Source organism: Cataglyphis hispanica, chromosome 23 (assembly GCF_021464435.1).
Source record: "Cataglyphis hispanica isolate Lineage 1 chromosome 23, ULB_Chis1_1.0, whole genome shotgun sequence".
NCBI classification, from domain to species: Eukaryota; Metazoa; Arthropoda; class Insecta; order Hymenoptera; family Formicidae; genus Cataglyphis; species Cataglyphis hispanica.
In genome coordinates this window covers 4537657-4556390 of record NC_065976.1, presented here as the reverse complement: position 1 = coordinate 4556390, position 18734 = coordinate 4537657, and the positions used below count along the sequence as shown (strand labels likewise).

The window sequence follows — 18734 nt, the reverse complement described above, 5'->3', positions numbered from 1 at the left end:
GACATCGAAATGAAATGCGCCGGCTTAACATGGAATATTTAATGATCCAGATACTAATTACATTATTATCTTCTCTAATAGATAAATTTTAACAGTAAGTTTGTGCTAAAGTGCATTATAATGTGAATTATAATTAAATTTTTTTCGTGTTCATGCTTTAATTCTTATCTTGCTTCGGATACTCACCTTCTTTTCTGCAGTAATATTTTCGCGTTACAATTTCAGAGACAACTTCAGAGCGTTACGATTCAAGACTAATCTGATTGAAGTTGATAGCCGTCGATACGATAAATTGTGCAGCGTTACATTACGTGATCAGGCAGATTTGGGACTCTTTCTGACGGGCGAATACAAAAAAAAATGAAATCATTTCCGTTATAAATAAATAGGGCGCAACAATAATTTATTCTTCGTTATCGTACATCAGTGGGCTGGAATAAACTATTCGCCTAACGAGGTATGAAGATATCGCGATAATATCGCAATAAAAATAAGAAAATGCAAGACATCATGCACAATCGCGCGCTTATAACGTTATTCGATAAGCGATGTTCGATAACAAGCGTATTTGTAATAAAAGAATGCTATTTTGTCGAAAACTTAAACTTCTTTTGACTTTCAGTAGCTTGCAATGAAAAAGGGGATTAATATATCGATACATATCTTTTTTTTTTTTAAATACATAATAAATATCTTATTTTACTTTTCGACGAAAAATTTTAATTTATTCACGAAATACGCTTGTTGCCGAGTATTCTGCAATCTATATTTAAATAGATGCGCCATTTTTTTATATGTATACATATACATATATAAATATATCTATTTTTTATACATGCAAATAATATCATTCTTAAATATGTACAGATGGAACATCGGAGAGCGACACTTGAATACGGTTTCAAGCGCACCGAGTTCTCACAAATATCTCATAAATATCACTCGTATCGCAAATTACATTTCATTTGTTACGTGAAATCGTAATGAGATTCTTTCTTGTGTGATATTATATATATTATTGAATTTTATATATTATTAGCTTCATAATATGTATAAAATGTATGGTTATTGGCCCCTCATTCTACATTCGCATGTTGTGCTAATTAATTAAATCATTAAAGTAATAGTATCTTTTTTCAACAAAAATCCTATATTTTTCTCGAATTTATACATATATGGAAAAAGAATGTAGAACGCTATTATTAATTAATATAATTTATTCTTGAAAATAATACATGTTCTTGGTCATGTGCCAATTCTTTTACTCGTTTGCAATTTAATTTCATTTACCTTTAATTTACGATATTAATCACTCTGATAATTGTAATATTAAAAAATTCTAGTATTAAGGAAAGATAAAGGAAATTTATGTCACATTATGAAAGGTCAATAACCATATTATTTTCTTTATCTTTCTCAATTATTGCATAATTATAATTATGTCCTAGTATATTCAATTTTTTTATTCGATTTAGATTTTAGATTCCCAAATTATTTGTTGACTATGAGCGTCCTCTACTACGCTGAGTCGCGTGTTGTGTTACATACACGTCGCTTTTTATTTTTCGAAAGAGAATTTGGTTTTAATACTGCGTGAACGAGAAACACGAAAGAATAATATTGACTCACAATGATGGAAAGAATGAAACTCGAACTAGAAATTGGGAACATTGAGAGATTATAGAGATTGTAAAAGGAATGTTTCTCAAACTAATTTTTTTTTCTTTTTTTACAGCAATTATATATACACAGAATTCTTATTAACATTAACACTTCATTATCGTACACGACAACTTGCTAAATTGCGGGTGATTTAAGATCGAGAATGCTCAGATTTATACAAGAATTATGCAAGAATTTCGAGACAGCGTATTTACGCATATGGAATGATAATGCAATTATCGCGAACGATTTATAACGAATTCGATAGTTTCAATGGCAGAGATACGCACACATGACAGAAACTTGAGCCTTGTTACGACAATTAACTCGTGGCAATTGAAGCAAGTCTCGTATTAAAATATCTATGCCAAGATCAATTGAGGTAATTGCTAGTTACCGCTAATACCTTCCACTGCAATTTATATCTCAGCACTTACGATCTCTGCTCATTCACGTTTCGCGGATGTATTTCCCGGAAGACACATCCATTATGTGTTAAACACATGTAAACGCGCACGCTATCGAATGACAAACTGTCTTCCGCAATCAAGACCCACATGCACTTTAATTAAATAATCTGAAACATCGCTGTTCGGCCGTTTATACTCACAATTTTATAATTATTATTATTATTTCGAAACTATGAGAATAAAGAAAGGAATTTAAATGAGAAATCTTTAGGGTCTACATGTGCTGACAGTATATGTGAAATACCCGTTTCATGTACTTGATAGTCACGAAATAATATCTTAATTGATGTACGAGGCAGTAACGGGTAGCAGAAAAAAATAAATAACTTAATCGCAATGCACTCGTGCTGCCGAAAGCAGCAGCGAAGCAATCGAGTTTAAAATATGTTTTCAATTCTCCCTGACAAAAATCTGAGAAAAGTTTTTATGAACAAGTGTAATTGTCTCAATTGTTATTACGAAATTATATAAGCGCGATATGTATCTCGAAGAAATATTTTCTAAAATATTTCTGAAAATTTTGAGATTCGTACTACATTCAATATTTATAATTTATAATATAATTGTTAACTCTGAGAACAATTATATTAAATTATAATAGTTTTAAATATATATAAATAAGACGTTCCTTGCGGGGAAAGGGGATATTTTTACAGATAACAGATCTTTAAAAACAAGACACCGAGAGGAAAATATTTCTTCTTCGGCACATATAATTGTTATTATAATTCAGAATTGCCCAAATTTAAACAAGTAAGTCTCCTTAATTTCAATTTTCTTACAATGTCCATTTTTATTTTGCAAAAATTCTAAATGGAATATAAAGTCAAACTAATTTTTCTCTCGGTGTAAAAAGGGGTATATCAATAGCACTCTGTCAGTTCCGTGCACACTTTACTTATTTGCTACGTGTTTACTTACAACGAACTTAATACTAATGCTTTTTTTCATACACTAATTCCAGAGATTTTCTATAAATGCACCAACTGCCCGTCAGGCCAGTCATATTTGTGTCCCGCAATCATTTTTTCTCGCTCTCTTTTCGCTCTTTTTCTACAACTATCTCCGTTCACTTGTTTACAGATGAGTCTGAAAGGGAGCAAATAAAGAAAGCAGGATAAGAAACTCGTTAAAATAAAGCAAAAATAAAGTGATCGAGGGTAAAGAGGGTTGTATATAAAGTACTACAGATAATAATCTTCTTTTGACGGTTGATTTAATGGTTTATAATGATAAAATGTTTCAACAGTTCAAAGTTCAATGATTGAAATTTCGATATACTTAGCAGAGAGCGTCATATTTCAGATAATAATAATATTAAATCTCTCTTTTTAATGACAAAAAATATGCGATTGTAGTAAAGGATGAATGTCAATAAAGAATATAATAATTTGCGATGTATACGAGAATCAATATTGTACACTGCTCGACGACGATAATCATAAAAATAATTCTAATTACTTTATTTAAATAATATATATGTATATTCATATATTGCCAAACATTCTTGTGATTAAATGACAATTCATTCGTGACATAATTGAAGGATCGCTTCGTTACTGAAATTAATTAACATTATTATGCGATAGTTTTTCGGACAGATAGCAATGGACTAGGTGTCATGAATTTAGCTAGCAAATATATTTTTTCTACTAACTCACTAACGTCAAAGTTTGTAATTAATTAACAATTAAGAGAAAAAAACGCTCGAATATTTCCTTTAATCTAATGCATAAAATATCAAGCTTTAAAATCGATACAACTAGTCCATCATTATCGATTGCCGTATACATATGATTTCTCCAACCCAGTTTCTCCATCCCCCATTCTTCAAATATATATATATATATATATATATATATATATATATATATATATATATATATATTGTATTTATAAATCCATCTTAATATCCAGGAATCATTTCGGTCGCATGTTGTCTGATATCCGAGGACAAATAATACAAAAAAAATAATAGAAAATGCAAGAACTAAGAAAATATAGCTTTCATACACACATATATATATATATATATATATATATATATATATATATATATGAGATATCCCTTGCAGACATTGGAGACTCAGAAATAATAGTTATATTACAAAATAATATATTATTCGCGTTTTACAATAACACGTAAATTGATGAAGACCCACCGACTGTCGGAAATAATCTGAGCCAATAGAAATATGAGCTAAATCATTGAAAACTATATTTCACATCTCATCATTAATCATTAAATACTATCACAAATTTAATTCAAGCATACCCATAGACTTATCCTAATGTTAGTGATTTAGAAAAAAGTGATAGTTCTTAATGATTAAAAATTTTACTAATATATTAATTAAATTTGTGAATTATATTGTTTGTCGGAGGATAGAAAGTGCTAAAAAAAATTTATTCATTTTGAAATGATAGAATAAAACGAGCAAATGCGGAAATGGAAGAGGCGCATGGATTAACAGATCACGATAAATACATGTCTCCGTTGAATCACTTGCCTTCTGTGAATCCTTGGCACATTTGCACGATTAAATAATCATCATAAATATCTGCGACATAATTTTTCATTTGATTTTGATTCTCAGCGATTATCGTTTCTATACCGATATAATAAATGCAGCGCGCATAGAATTATGCAAATAATTACATACTCTGTATGTAAGCTTAATTTTTTTTATAAACCTAAATACTTTTTCTTCATATTTCTCTGATAACATTAATAAATAATTAGATAAAATGTGTCAATATTAAATGAGTAAAGGAGTAGATAAAATCACGACAATTCCTTAAGTACATTTATCTTTAATTTGTTTTTTGTTTCCAATCTTATTTTGTTGATATTATGAATGCATTTCGATTGTTGTTGCATCTATAAATGGTTAAAGAATAATTGCAGATTTCTCAATTAATACATTATAAGTCTCTGTAATATTATTTTATCTTGATATCACACATTATTAAAATTATTATTAATTTAAATATCAAACAATATACATTTAAAATTCTCTTTCTATACAATCAGCTTCACGATAAGATTATTAATAATCTCTTTTATAACACATCATGTGCTTTGATATAATTCGATAACATTTCAGATCTGAAGCTACGCACGTGCTCGATTTTATGCACATGTTATGATTTTATTAATTTAAAAATTTCGCGGATCTCTATAAAAAAAAATTAATTTATATTAATCCATGGATATGTCATGATGCTCGACGTCGACCGTTTAATACTCTTTGCATGTTCCTCGTAAACGCAACGTGGTTCGAGTTACCACGCTTCAGACTCGTCCTGATTTGACGATAAAACGAAAAGGATGTGCTTTGCTCCAATTGATGCTGTCCGTCTTGGCTGGTTCGCCTCTGAATGATTCGAGTACAGAAAGATACGCTATATTTATGTTTATTTACTCGGGCGCATGTTTCAATGCACGCGTACATTTCAAGTTTTTTTCAAGAATTTTATTAAAAATCAAATATTTTCGATGCATTATTAAGAATTATAGTCCTATTAAAATCAATTGTTTCAATTTTTAAAGATAAAAAGTATGTATATGTATCAAGAATTAAGAAATCAGCTATAATCTATTATAAATTATATGTCATCTATAAAAATTAAAGTTTTCAAATTGATCATCTGTCATATCCTTACTGTACATATATATATATATATATATATATATATATATATATATATATATATATATAAATGTAACAAGATCACATCAAAAATAAAAAAAAAACATAGTTATATATATATATATATATATATATATATATATATATATGGTGTTAATTAAAATGTGATATATAATATTAATAATATATTTGACAGATAATTATGTAACAATAAAAGAGAGACTGCTATATTTATAACATGACAAAGCACATTGATTTGTTCGACGATATGATCGAGAAGTTACAAAATAAATGTTATTTCACGAATGGCATCAACGTCAGCTCTGTATAAGCACACACGAAACGCACACAGAAACATCTGCGTATAACATGCCACTTGGCGCTTGCAAGCAGGAAAGATTTATATTAATCGAGAAGGAACATGCACGATAATTTCGATAATTTCACGACAATCGCTGAAAATTACATTAAAAAGAAACTTTCAAAACAATATCTCTTATCATTTTGGCGAAAAAAATAAAATGATTGAATATTATTATTAGAACAATCTCAATATATTTTTTTTAAGCAACGCAGCATCTTTCTCGCGCACGCATTCATGATGATCTTCTAATTCTTTCTGAATTTTTCGCGCGAATCAATAAGAATTATTCATGCGTCAATTCAGATTCCAAAATATTTAACTCCCGGGGATATGTTAAAAAAATATCACACTCTCAAAGTTGCTAACGTTGTTAGTAATACGTTTATAGGATCGGGATCCTAACAATTACGATGACAGTAATACCCATCAGAAGGGTATCGAGTTAACAAAGCTACTGTGTGTGTCATGAAGCTATCTCGGCAGTAAAATCTGCATCCACGGTAAAACTTTAATAATCGTCGTGGATTTTTCATCGACTCTGCCCGATAAAGCAAGTCGATCTAATCCATAAAATATCATTTGTAACATTAATTATTACTCTCATTTATCGTTGTACACGTGGTGTCTCTGCTAAAAGATAGAAATCAAATTTCTCATTGGAATGCGTCAACAAAAGTCGCTCAAATGCTTCTTCAATTGATAAAATATACGATCCCGTATTTATGAAAATACTCGACGGAATGTGCAAAATGAAAGCAATGTTAATAAGATATCGAGACGAAGCTTGATTCTCTTCAAATTCAGATTCTCTTACCGAGATGCGGTGAGATTTTACCGCCAATCATATATGTTACATCGACTGTTCAGAAGCGTTTTATATAATAATAATACGTATAATTGAACAACATTTTGGCCTTTCAAAACGTTCGCGATAACTCTCACGTACTATTACAGCAACGCGATTACACATCTGAATGCTCTGCTACTACGAAGTATTGTACGTACACGGCACTATAAATTTATCTTCCTTTCCTCGCCAATTGTCCTCACACATCGTGTCGTATTATTATATATAATACAGCACCGGCAAGGCAATATTTCCGAATGTAAGACCCGATTCTGATGAACGTCGGATATATATCGAATAAATTTTAATCAACTTTATATTTTATTGCAGATTTAATCTTTCATACATCACGAATTCGCTACATCTCTATTGACATTTCTGGAACATTGGAAATTTTCTCTATATTGAATTTCTCCTTTTCGTTTTTTTCTCTCTTAGCAGAATATATCATCATCTATAATATATGTATAAGATTACATTTTCGTTATTACATTGTAGTAACTTCTTCAATAGCTTCGACTTTTATTCTCGGTAATAATCTACTGATAGTTTTATCTTTTATGCATTAGAAAAAATTTCGCTTAGAGAAAAAAATACATATATATATAATATTATCGCGCTACAAGAAATTAAAATTATCATATAAAAATAAATTTGAGAAAAAAAAACAGAGAAACTATGCTATTTTAAAATGTTAAATGTTATTTTAAATTCCTCTATTAGGAGATAATATATCGTTGCAATTGCTACGATCAAAATGTACAGATTTATTACAAAATTTTTCTATTCTTTATCAAAGATTCATGACAGGATTCGTGAATATAAAAAATACTTCTCTCTCTCTCTCCCTATTTTTTTTCAAACTATTTTATATAAACGGCTCTATATCCGAAGCTCATCAGAATTTGGGAAAAACAACCCGAGACGATTCCTTTGCAAGTACACACGCACATTGTATTTATAATATGTATACACGGTACACATTTCTTTGTGTGTGTGTGTGTATATATGTGTATGTATAGATACATACAGAGATAGATAGAACGTGTGAGACACATATAGACACATGTACATAACACTAACTACATAACGCAATAAAAAGGAATCGCGCGGGCCTCCTGCTAGCCAAACACTATGCGCAAGCATATTTTATTTATTTACAATCGCTCCGTTTCTCGTCGTGCATCAATTCAATATTGGCAATATTTATTGCGTTGATCTCTCTCACGTGTTAGTGAAACTTACGATATCAATTCATCGACGGCGACCACTCGATTAGGAAAAAGACCCATGAATTATATGCGGATAATAGATGCGCGTGAAAATGTCTCGAAGTGAATAAAATGCCATTTTTCGTAATTCTTGATTCCTTAGGAATGTATAATCGCTTATTTTCTACTTTTTGACACATGAATTTTACACGCGATTATTTTTTTCATTTATTTTATATGTCCTACTCTAGATAGATCTTTTGGTACTTTTTTGACTTCTTACTTTCCTATATTTCAAAATAAATTTCTAATTTTAAAAGTTCATAGAATATTTAATTATTTTTCGGCATATATTGATAGTTTTCTTGATAAACAAAAGAGTAAAATGAACTAGACGTATATTAATTAAAGATTTATATGCCGATATAATAAAATATTTGAAGTTACATTATTCTCAGTCTTTTTTGAAAGTTTAAGGACAAGTGATATTTCGCAATGAAACTCTACAAATTGCAAAAATGGTATTTCAATCACTTCCCAAGTCGATTTCAGCAATGTCAAAAGCGTTATCGAGTATTGTAGGCCGACGATTATCACGTTCTTGTTAAGTATATATGTAACCACAATGATATTGACTCTTTCTTTATACCCAGGAAGATTCAAGATGCCCATATAAGGATATCGAAAGTGTTCCCTTATCATAGCGGGAAACACACTCTAGTGAGATAATCGCCCTTGTTTATGTATACAGATATACATATCGATATCGGATTAATAATAGAAGTTGCGGACCGAGACGAACGTCTTCATATCAGAAATGCACCTTAATGATTGAAAATTACGTTAAGTACAATCATTACATAGCGAATTATAAACGCGTCATTTAAATCAAATAATACTTGAGATAATCCAGAACAAATATTCGCCTCGATCCTCAATGAAGCTATTCGTGCTACCTTCCGTTTCAACCCTCAAGTAGTCGTGCGATTAAGTGTTTCTTAGGATTAAGTGTACAAATTACCATGAAGAATAATACGGATACTTATAGCAAGTCCTTAATACCTTAATATCTAAGGTATTAATAGAGAGCGCGTGTACATACAAGATGAGATTCAGAAATACTTGTACAAACTTTGAAGGTGATCTTTCTACATATAAGCAGATGTCATATATACATATGCCTGGTTTGTGAGTTATAATCGAATGATTACATTCAATTCATTACCCTGGCCTGTTCTAAATTTATTAGATTTTCATCTATGGGGACACTTAAAAGCCCTAGTTTATGCATCTGAAGTTGCAAATGAAGAGACGCTTCACCAATCCTAGCTTGCGGAACCATACGCAATCATCATGGAATCTTTGAAAAGATGTGACAATCCATGATGTGTCCATTTGTTGTGAATTATGAGTAGGTAAACAATTAAATTGAAGATATATTACATTGATCATATATTATTGTACATATATTCTGTCAGTTTTTGCCATTGAATATAACCTTTTAGGTTAAATATCAGTCCTTACATTTTTACAAAAGTTTTAAAGCCGATAATGAATGAACTAAAAGGAAGAACTTCTTATTGGCGGTTTATTTAGATGATTTCCTCCTTGTCGGAGATTCTTACCAATCATACCAAGAAAAATATTAAGGAAACAATTGCTCTTGTGAATCGTTGGGTCTTTTTTTTAACTATTAAAAATGCAAAACTTCTCCAAGTAATTTGTGTAAATGTTTCTTGTTAAATTCAAAAACTATGACTCTTAAACTAACACAAGAAAAACGAAATAATCAAAACTTAGTTTTATCCTTCAGAAACAAAACAAAATGCATAATTCGAGAATTTGCTCAACTTATTGATCATCTTGTAAAGAGTTGTCGGGTAGTCAAATATCCTTGGATATATACAAAGAGACTTGAAAGAGTTAAATTCCTTGCTCTTCTAATCACGGACGGAGATTATGATCGAAACATGATCTTGCCAGAATATCTGCAAGAGAATTTAACTTAGTGATCAAATAAAATTCTGGTAGCACGTAACCCCATAAAAACTTTCTCTATTGAAAAAGAAATATTTTCCGATACCTCCATTATAGTCTGGGGAGCCCATTGTGAAGACGAGAATATTCATGGTTTTTGGAAAGAATCGGAAAGATCCTATCATATAAATTTTTTAGAAGGGATTACACTCCCGCCCTTTATGTATTTCCCTACTCTTCAAAAATCTGCCAGTCTTTGGCAATAATTTCTTTTAAAAAATAAGCTCTAAAAATATGAAGCATGTATGAGGATGAATGGAGAACCCAGCCATCCTGAATCCTAAACTCTGAAGATTGTGGCGACTCCTGGCAGGAACTAGCATTATTACGTTTATTAATCCCTTCAAACAAGTTTGTCATATAATTATGATCAAACTTCACTTGAAGTAAGTTCGATTTCATATAATTTTATTCTTGTTTATGTGTGAACAACTTATCCCAAATGTACAAGTATTTTTGAATCATCCTTATATAATGTATGTATATATATATAAAGTAAGAATAACTAAAAAACAAGAAATTTTCTTGGCAAGAATAGAAAAAAGAAAATCAATGGCAATAATAATGATGACAAAGGATGAGGGTAAGAGAAGAATGATAAAGAAAGACAAAAATTTTAACATATAAAGCATAATTTTCTGTGAAGGGAATAGTACAAAGTACCCAATACCAATAGCGAAACTTAAACAAATTTACTATTGTCAAATTAGCCTGAAAAGCAAATTACACCGGCCACAGCAACTTATTCTAACGCGACCAATCAAGGGTTAAACTCTTTGCTGTCTATAATCATTCTATGTCTCCTTCGCATACGCTCACTCGCGCATTCTCTCTTTCTCTCTTTCTCACTTTCACTCCAGAAGATTCGTCGCTATGACGGTGCAGATCACCCACAGCACGTTGCACACGAAGTGACGAAGATTAGTGGAGAAGGACGATAGTCGTGCATTCTCACTCGCGCTGCAGTATCTCCTGATTCAGGAAAATAGACAAAGCGTTCAAACAGTCTGATTTTCTCGCATGGAGCGTTCCAAAGCGGCCGTTCGTTTCTATCAGAATGATTTTCATAAACTAAGAAAGATCTGTTTTTCAACAAGGAAGTAGCTCATAATTATTTTTCCCTCTCTCTCTCCATCGGAATAGATAAATATTTTCTGGCTATCGATTAATTATAAATAATTATGAGAGTTATAGTTTGTTTTCTTCGCGATCCGTAAGCAATTCTGCGATGCTTTCTTTTGTTAAAAATATATTATATCAGAATAATTATATTAGAATTGCACGTTTTTAAATTGAATCAACACGGTTTGAATCGGTACCCTTTATTCGAGAAGCGAAGAACGTTTCGTGTAACGTAAATCATGCTGACATATACATGTTTTTTTGCGCGCATATTTTTGTGTTTCGTCAGACGGCGGTGCCTTGCGATAAAACGTTTGTTTACTTTTCAATAAAGTGCGTGTCGCAGCATAATGAAGAATACCGTCGACGCGTTTGTCACGCCAACGGTCTCAGCGATGAACGTCTCGAGAATGTATCAACCATGTCATCATTTTTCAAAAACGTGCTACTATTTAAATTTTATAATAATATTTGGCTTCCTTTGGGACGCTCCAATGCGGATCGAGGATTAGTCAGTTCACAGGTAGTCCTGGAAAATCCAGGATAGTTATTCGAGGGAACGTTAAACAGGTTTAAAGACGCTGACAGCGCGATTACCGTTCGTTAGGTTTTTGTCACCATCTTCTTTCGGTTATGATAATCCCTTTGGTCACACTCGACAAGAACACGTTTCAATAATTCGATCAATCGGCCACTGACGATAGCGAACTTACCATCTCATATATGTATATCGTCTGTTCGCAGAAATATACAGCGGCGACAACAGATCAAATCATGATAATATTACTACGACTATGCTTACAAAGCATTCATTTTGTCTATAGCGATAAAAATAGCAGTATTTTTTTATAAATAACAAGTTATGCTCCAATTAATGTTAGCGGTTACATCGATAGAGCTATGAACTTATTGAAACAACAAAGATACGAAAAAAATGGCAATTAAAAAATAAACATTTCTTACTCCAAGAGTTGATTTTGTAATTTTATGTGATTTATTTTATGAATGTACATCAAATGTTTTTTTTTTGTTTTTCTTTATTTTTGTTTATGCTTTTTTCTTCTCTGTCCTTTACATTACTTTTGTACGCACATATACTGTACACCAAAGGAATTTTCTCAATCATTATTAATAAATAAATAAATAAAAATAAAATATAAAATGTGCGCTTAATTTTTTATAACAATATTAACATGATCCTCTGTTGCTTAAGCTGCATCTTCTGTGTCCGATCGGTCGGTAAAATAAATAAAGACTCACCATTTCGGTCGTGAGACTTGCTAATGCCTCTTCCACGGTGGCCGCGATCCTTCCGCCGTCATCCTGACGCTGATTACCCTTGATTGGTGTCGTCGGGCAACCTAAAATTATCCTTAATCGTCATCGTGCAAAAAATAATATTGAACCTTTCAGAGATTGCTGGTAACGAAAGGCATAAAGGTATTCCGAGCGATAGTGTGATTTCCAAATTGATTCTATATTTGGAAAAAAGCGGAAAAATGATGGCAACTGCGAGATTGTGAAATCTTGAGATATTTGTTTTATCGCAGCGTGAAATGTTATATGAGAACGTACACTATATACTGGGTGTATCATTTTAAGTGATGCAGCTGAATATCTCTTGAAGTAAAAGAGATTGGAAAAAATTCTTCAGACAATAGTTTTATAATTCCAAGAAGGCAGAAGTTGGTCATCAGTCAGTTTAATTATATAGATGGCGCCACTTTCGACATTTTTCTGCATGGCGGTCATTTTTTCAAATGGCAATCGATTTTTTATTCCAGTGAATGTTAGCTGGCTATTGAGACAAATACAACGGTTTTTCAGATTTTCAATTCAAATCATTTTACAATTGGCCATTTGATAAAATGGCCGCCATCTACAATTAAACTCATATAATTAACTTCTGCTCCCCTCGAAATCATAAAAGCATATATATAAAAATATAGCATCTATATAAAAATGTGATAGCATCTATATAAAAATGTTTTATTCAATTAATTTTATGTAAGTTGATTTTTAGGACTTCTGTATCTTTCTCAAGATTTCGCAATCTTCAGATCGAATCACGAAACGTAGAGAATATCGTGCGTTCTATAAATTATGTTAATTAGGCATAATGAAAAGCATGTGAATTAATTGCTTGCGTGATCCAATATAGTGGAAGAAGATATAGATAAAAGAAAGATCGAAACTTATCTCATAGCTCAGCGATCCGAAGTAATCGTCGAAGCTCGGAAAACATACATATACGTACAGATAAAAATAGAAAAATAAAATCAGTGTATAGATAGGAGTTGATGAAGAGTGACGAGAGAGTGAAGTTTCGTATTTCTTTTTTTCATATTTTCTCCTTTATTATCTCTTTCTCTCATTTGTTATTATCTTATTATCTTAGGCATCTCAACAAGGCTTCCTTTGACTTATCGTTAGTTATAGATAAAACTAGATAAAATAATATTGAGCTATGAAGAATAAAATTGCTATTGTTCTTTCCACTTAACCGATATCATTTTTATCGATATAATCGATAATTAGTTAAATGATTGTCAAAGAACTGCAATTGTGAAAAATGCACCTCATCGCCTTCATGGCAATCATTTCTGTGTCATATAGTAATACCCACACACACATATATATTGTATTATTCATATAAAATCAAATAAGGTGGAAATTTTTCCTCGAAATACAATATTTAAACGATAATTATGCACTAAGTTTTTGCTTTTTGATTATCGCATTCCATATGTTTTATATATGTATATAATTTCGATATAATTGAATATATAATGTCGCCGTGATTTCAAAAAATTATTACTTTTGAAAAATAGTGTAACAGTGAATGAAAAATTGTAACAATAATAAAATATAATAACAATGAATAAAATTTGTAGTAAAAATCGTAGTAAAAGTTAATAAAAATATATAGAATAAGTCGGTAAAACTGGTTTATATATAAATATTATTCTGATATATGTAATATATATATTATTCTAATCTTTGATATGTATGTATTAATTAACATAAATGTTATATTTTCTTTGTTTGCTTCGCTTTTAAACAAAGATCCTGTTACTTTAATAAAAAAAAAATCTTTCGCTAGTTTGGCACTGGAATGTGATAATTGTTTGCGTTATGACACATGAATTTGTAAAGTTAACGATAGTAATGTATACGCTGTACACATTTCATAGTATAATTAAAAAATAATTTTAATATTCTGAGGGAATAAAACTTCTCATGATAGTTTGTTAAATATACTCCATGTATTCGTATTCAATAATTCAATTATATTAATATTCTGCATAATTGTTATATCAATGTTATATAAAGAAATCCACCATCAATATGATCATTAATGTTTTTGCATCAGTTAATCGATGTAAAGCATAAAAAAATTCTATAAAAAGAAAACTTTAAATGTACAAAATCGACAGAATACATATATATATATATATATATATATATATATATATATATATATATTCTAAAAAAAAAAATCGAATACTCCTCGCAAAAAATCAACATATAAAAAAAAACCAAAAATCTATGTCAACAATCGAGAAGCAGACTGAGAATCAACTCGCAAATTTCTTTGTCAGAGGCTTCGAGTAGACAGAAGAGAAGAGGAAGCTAGCGGCAGAAGAAGATGTAGCTGTGATCCTCGTGGCAGTACTCTTCAGGAGCCGTAGTAGATGTTGAGCGCGCACAGCAACTTACCTATGTCGCCGCTGCTGGAGCTCTCGGTGAAGGACGGCGTCCCCTCGGTCCATGTGGGCGTCGAACCCTCTGCGCTTCCAGCTGGTGGAGTCCATGTGAGACAACCACCACCGCGACTGCTACCCCCGCTCTCGACGCTCAGCGATGACTTGGTTTCCCTGCCGCCGCTGCCGCTACCGCTACCGCTGCTCTCCAAATGCACATCCGATATGCTATCGGAATAAATTTATTCGAGATTTAATACCTAGTAATCGAGGAACGAGTATAATAATGTGTGTGATTAAATTAAAATCAAATAATACTAACATTTTCCTTTTCCTGAAGTTGCCGTGATAAAGCAAAAGAAAATCTTTGTTTAGATGCGTGCAAAGTGCAAAGATAAGCATAAAACATATGTATATGTATATTTTAGTAATTAGTAATATCAATAATATATCATTAATATCAAAAAAAAGTTCAAAACAAAGTGTAAAGATGATACATATATATTTTATCAATTACATATCTGATTATCAATCAGTAACATATATTCTTAAAAGTTACTAGTTTCACATTATGACTACTAAAGATTTTGCAATTATCATTATGCATTACTTCTGTTAACTTTACTAATTTTATTGTAATTCAGGTAAATGTTGTTACACATAAAACGTAACAATTAATTTTTTGCTCTTGATTTCATATTACTGATTGATAACGAAGATAGTTTAAAATTATAAACATTAACATTACAAAAGATTGTACTCACCTTACAGTGTCGTGATACGTCTTGGTGAGCGTAACATGATGAACAACTTTATTGTGCTTGGAATGAGCGGAGCTCAGGCTGCTCGCGAGAATGGTTGCACCGCCTTGTTGAAGATGACCACCGGAAGCCAGAGTTTGATCGTTTGAGCGGACTGCGTCGTCAAAAGGCGGGGGCGGGGTGGAACAGGTGGAAGGAAGGGTGCCACCTACAAGAAGCGTACTACAATTAGCCCTAATTGACACGCGTCTATCATTTCGAATAAAATAGTAGCAAGGATGGAATGGCATGAGAGAATAAGTTGGATAAAGAATTCGTTTAGCGCAGAATCACACTCACATGTATTCTATTACTAAAACACATGTTTAGCGTAAAAAGTACGGTTTACTTCGAATAACAGTTTTGGAAAAACATATTTTTTATCCTCCTTCAGACATTGATGCATCTTTTTGTATTTGTTAAAAAAGTAAAATGTTGAAAAATTTAGAAATATTTTTTACAACATTTTTTACCACCGTATCAATTTTCTTATCTATTAACAAAATTGATCATCATGATAAGAAAATTGTTACGCTGTTGAAATATAGAATAATTCAGGGTTGGCATGTTTTGAACAATGTGTTTAAAACTGTCCGATTAAAACTTGTTTAAAACAGTGGATATCGTTTTAAACATTTCTGTTTTAAACAGTTTTAAACTACTTTTCTTGTATTTTGGCAATGTTATTTACATTTACATTTTAACGCTAGCAAAAAATTTAAATATTTACACAGATCAAAGCAATCAAGTGGTTTTTTTTGTTTGTTTAAAACATGCTTTTTTAGTTTAAAACATGTTTTTTAGTTACTTTATTTAAAAACACAAATAAAATAAAAAACATTGTTTTAAACAAAAAAACAAATGTTTTTTGTTTAAAATGAAAAAAATAAGTTTTTTGCCAACCCTGGAATAATTTAAAGATCATCAATTTTTATTATACATTTGTAAAGATTTAAAAGTTGAATTAACAGAAAAAATTGAATCATTTTCATCAATTTAAGGTGATTCAATCGTTCCGGTTTAAAATAGTAATGATATCTGCTCTAAAAATCTACGCGAAAAATTAACCCTTCTACCTATCTACGCGTATAATACATGGTTGATGAAGCTTAAGATAAAAACAACTATAAATATTTGCAAGAAAAAAAAATAACTATACAAAGTTTGTAAGCCGTTTTATACAACAAGGAAATTATTCAGAGCAAAAAATTACATTTTCAACACTTTTAGAGGCAACAAACAAGCTAGCAAGTCATTAATTTTGTAAATCAAGTTTTATATTACGATAAAATTGTATTATTTATTATATAACTTTGCGACAGTACATGAGAGTATTGCATTCTTAAAAATGCTGAAAATGTAAAAAAAAGTCTAATAATAAAGATGCAATCAAAATATAAAGCATCTATATTCGAAATTAGAAGAAACAATCTCAAACTTTCATTAAGTAATACTATTTACGTGTGTCAGTACATATCCAGCCATGTGTGTATACTATGCAAGTGCAATAGCAAATAAAATATTCAGATAGGGTAGGCAGGACAGATTGAGTTTTACATGATACATCTCTGATACGTTATCACAAAGATACTCATATAAACATCCTCTTATCGATATAGACATATATCACATCGACATAAAGAATGGAGAAATTATTAATACAATTTATAATCAAAAGGTAAATCTTTCGAAATTCTTCGAGCTGACATATATGATACAATTACAAGTAAATAAATACAATTAGTTAAATAAATAAATGCTAAATCACACAAAAACTAGAAATGGTAAAAATGATAAAAAAAGGTATATAATTATGAAAATGTAACAATGTAAGCAAAATTTCACTTTTCATAACACATTATTCATTTATTGATGGTAATGAAAAATTCTATGCATGCAATTTCTAGTTTTAAAAAATTGCTAGAAACATTAATCAATCATAGATTATTACGCAATAATAGTTTTGCACTATGGACAGAGAATGATTTAGATTGTTTATAAACGATACCTCACCGATGTCTTAAAATCTGACTGACATTGAAATGTCGCAGATGTGGAAAAGAGATGAAGAAAAATGTCTTTTAATCAACGCAGATTATTTTCTTCTCGATGTCTAATATAAATAACATAATAGAACAATTAATAATTAACATAACTCATAATTTTCTTCGATAACTGTCGACTATCAAAATATTGTTATCGCAATCTAATATATGAGATCGCGGAATCATAATGATATGCGGGAAATAATAATATTTGCGTTATCATGCTGCAGTGATAGTAAAGGAAAAAACATTTTATGTCTAATAAGCCAGTGGAGGAAAATGGAAGCTGTTGTTTTTCCTTATAAAGCTACAATTCTTCCTTATAAAGTTGCAAGTTCCAAACAAATCTGATATATTATCATTTATCGCGAATCGGAATTTGTCATCTTGATCAATATTATCAAAACTCTTTTATATCATCTGTTATCGTTTTTAAAATGTAGCCTTTTTCTTATCTACATTGCCAAGAGTTTTATAATAATTTAAAATTAATAGCCAGAAATAGATTTTTATGTAAACGATCGTGTTTTTCGATAAGTATGTAGAAAGGAGATATTCGGTCTTAACATTCCAAATTCTTGGCAATTAAATAATAGATCGTTGCCATTCGAAAGCGACTTAAATCTTTCATGTTTGGTATTTAGTATTTTGGCTTTCAACCCAACTTTTTCTTTCAACTCAATTTTTTCTTCTTCCTGACTTAATTGGGTTTTACTAGTCGGTAGAACTTTTTGTTTAATAGGGTTGACTCCATCTTCCTTTAAATTATACAAATATAGCTTTTCTTGCTGAGTATTCCTCATTTCCTTTTTCACTTTG

The 18734-nt window shown here is 30.6% G+C and overlaps 1 protein-coding gene across 7 annotated transcripts in view; it reads right to left on the bottom strand.

Annotated features, from left to right (window-relative positions):
- Positions 1-382: 382 nt before the first annotated feature.
- The window catches only part of LOC126857894 (phosphatidylinositol 4-phosphate 5-kinase type-1 alpha-like), a 38999-nt gene continuing 20647 nt past the window's right edge, over positions 383-18734 (bottom strand). For 5 of the 7 annotated variants that reach the window (XM_050607745.1, XM_050607746.1, XM_050607750.1 and 2 more), the window contains 4 exons: positions 15835-16039; positions 15087-15298; positions 12627-12727; positions 3332-5509 (listed from right to left, as the gene is read on the bottom strand). In XM_050607745.1, coding sequence (XP_050463702.1) covers positions 5351-5509; positions 12627-12727; positions 15087-15298; positions 15835-16039 — 677 coding nt within the window. In that variant the 3' untranslated portion in view covers positions 3332-5350. Of the gene's footprint in view, positions 3222-3331; positions 5510-5957; positions 11217-12626; positions 12728-15086; positions 15299-15834; positions 16040-18734 lie in introns of those variants that run through there. The other 2 variants (XM_050607749.1, XM_050607748.1) reach the window with 2 other exon arrangements.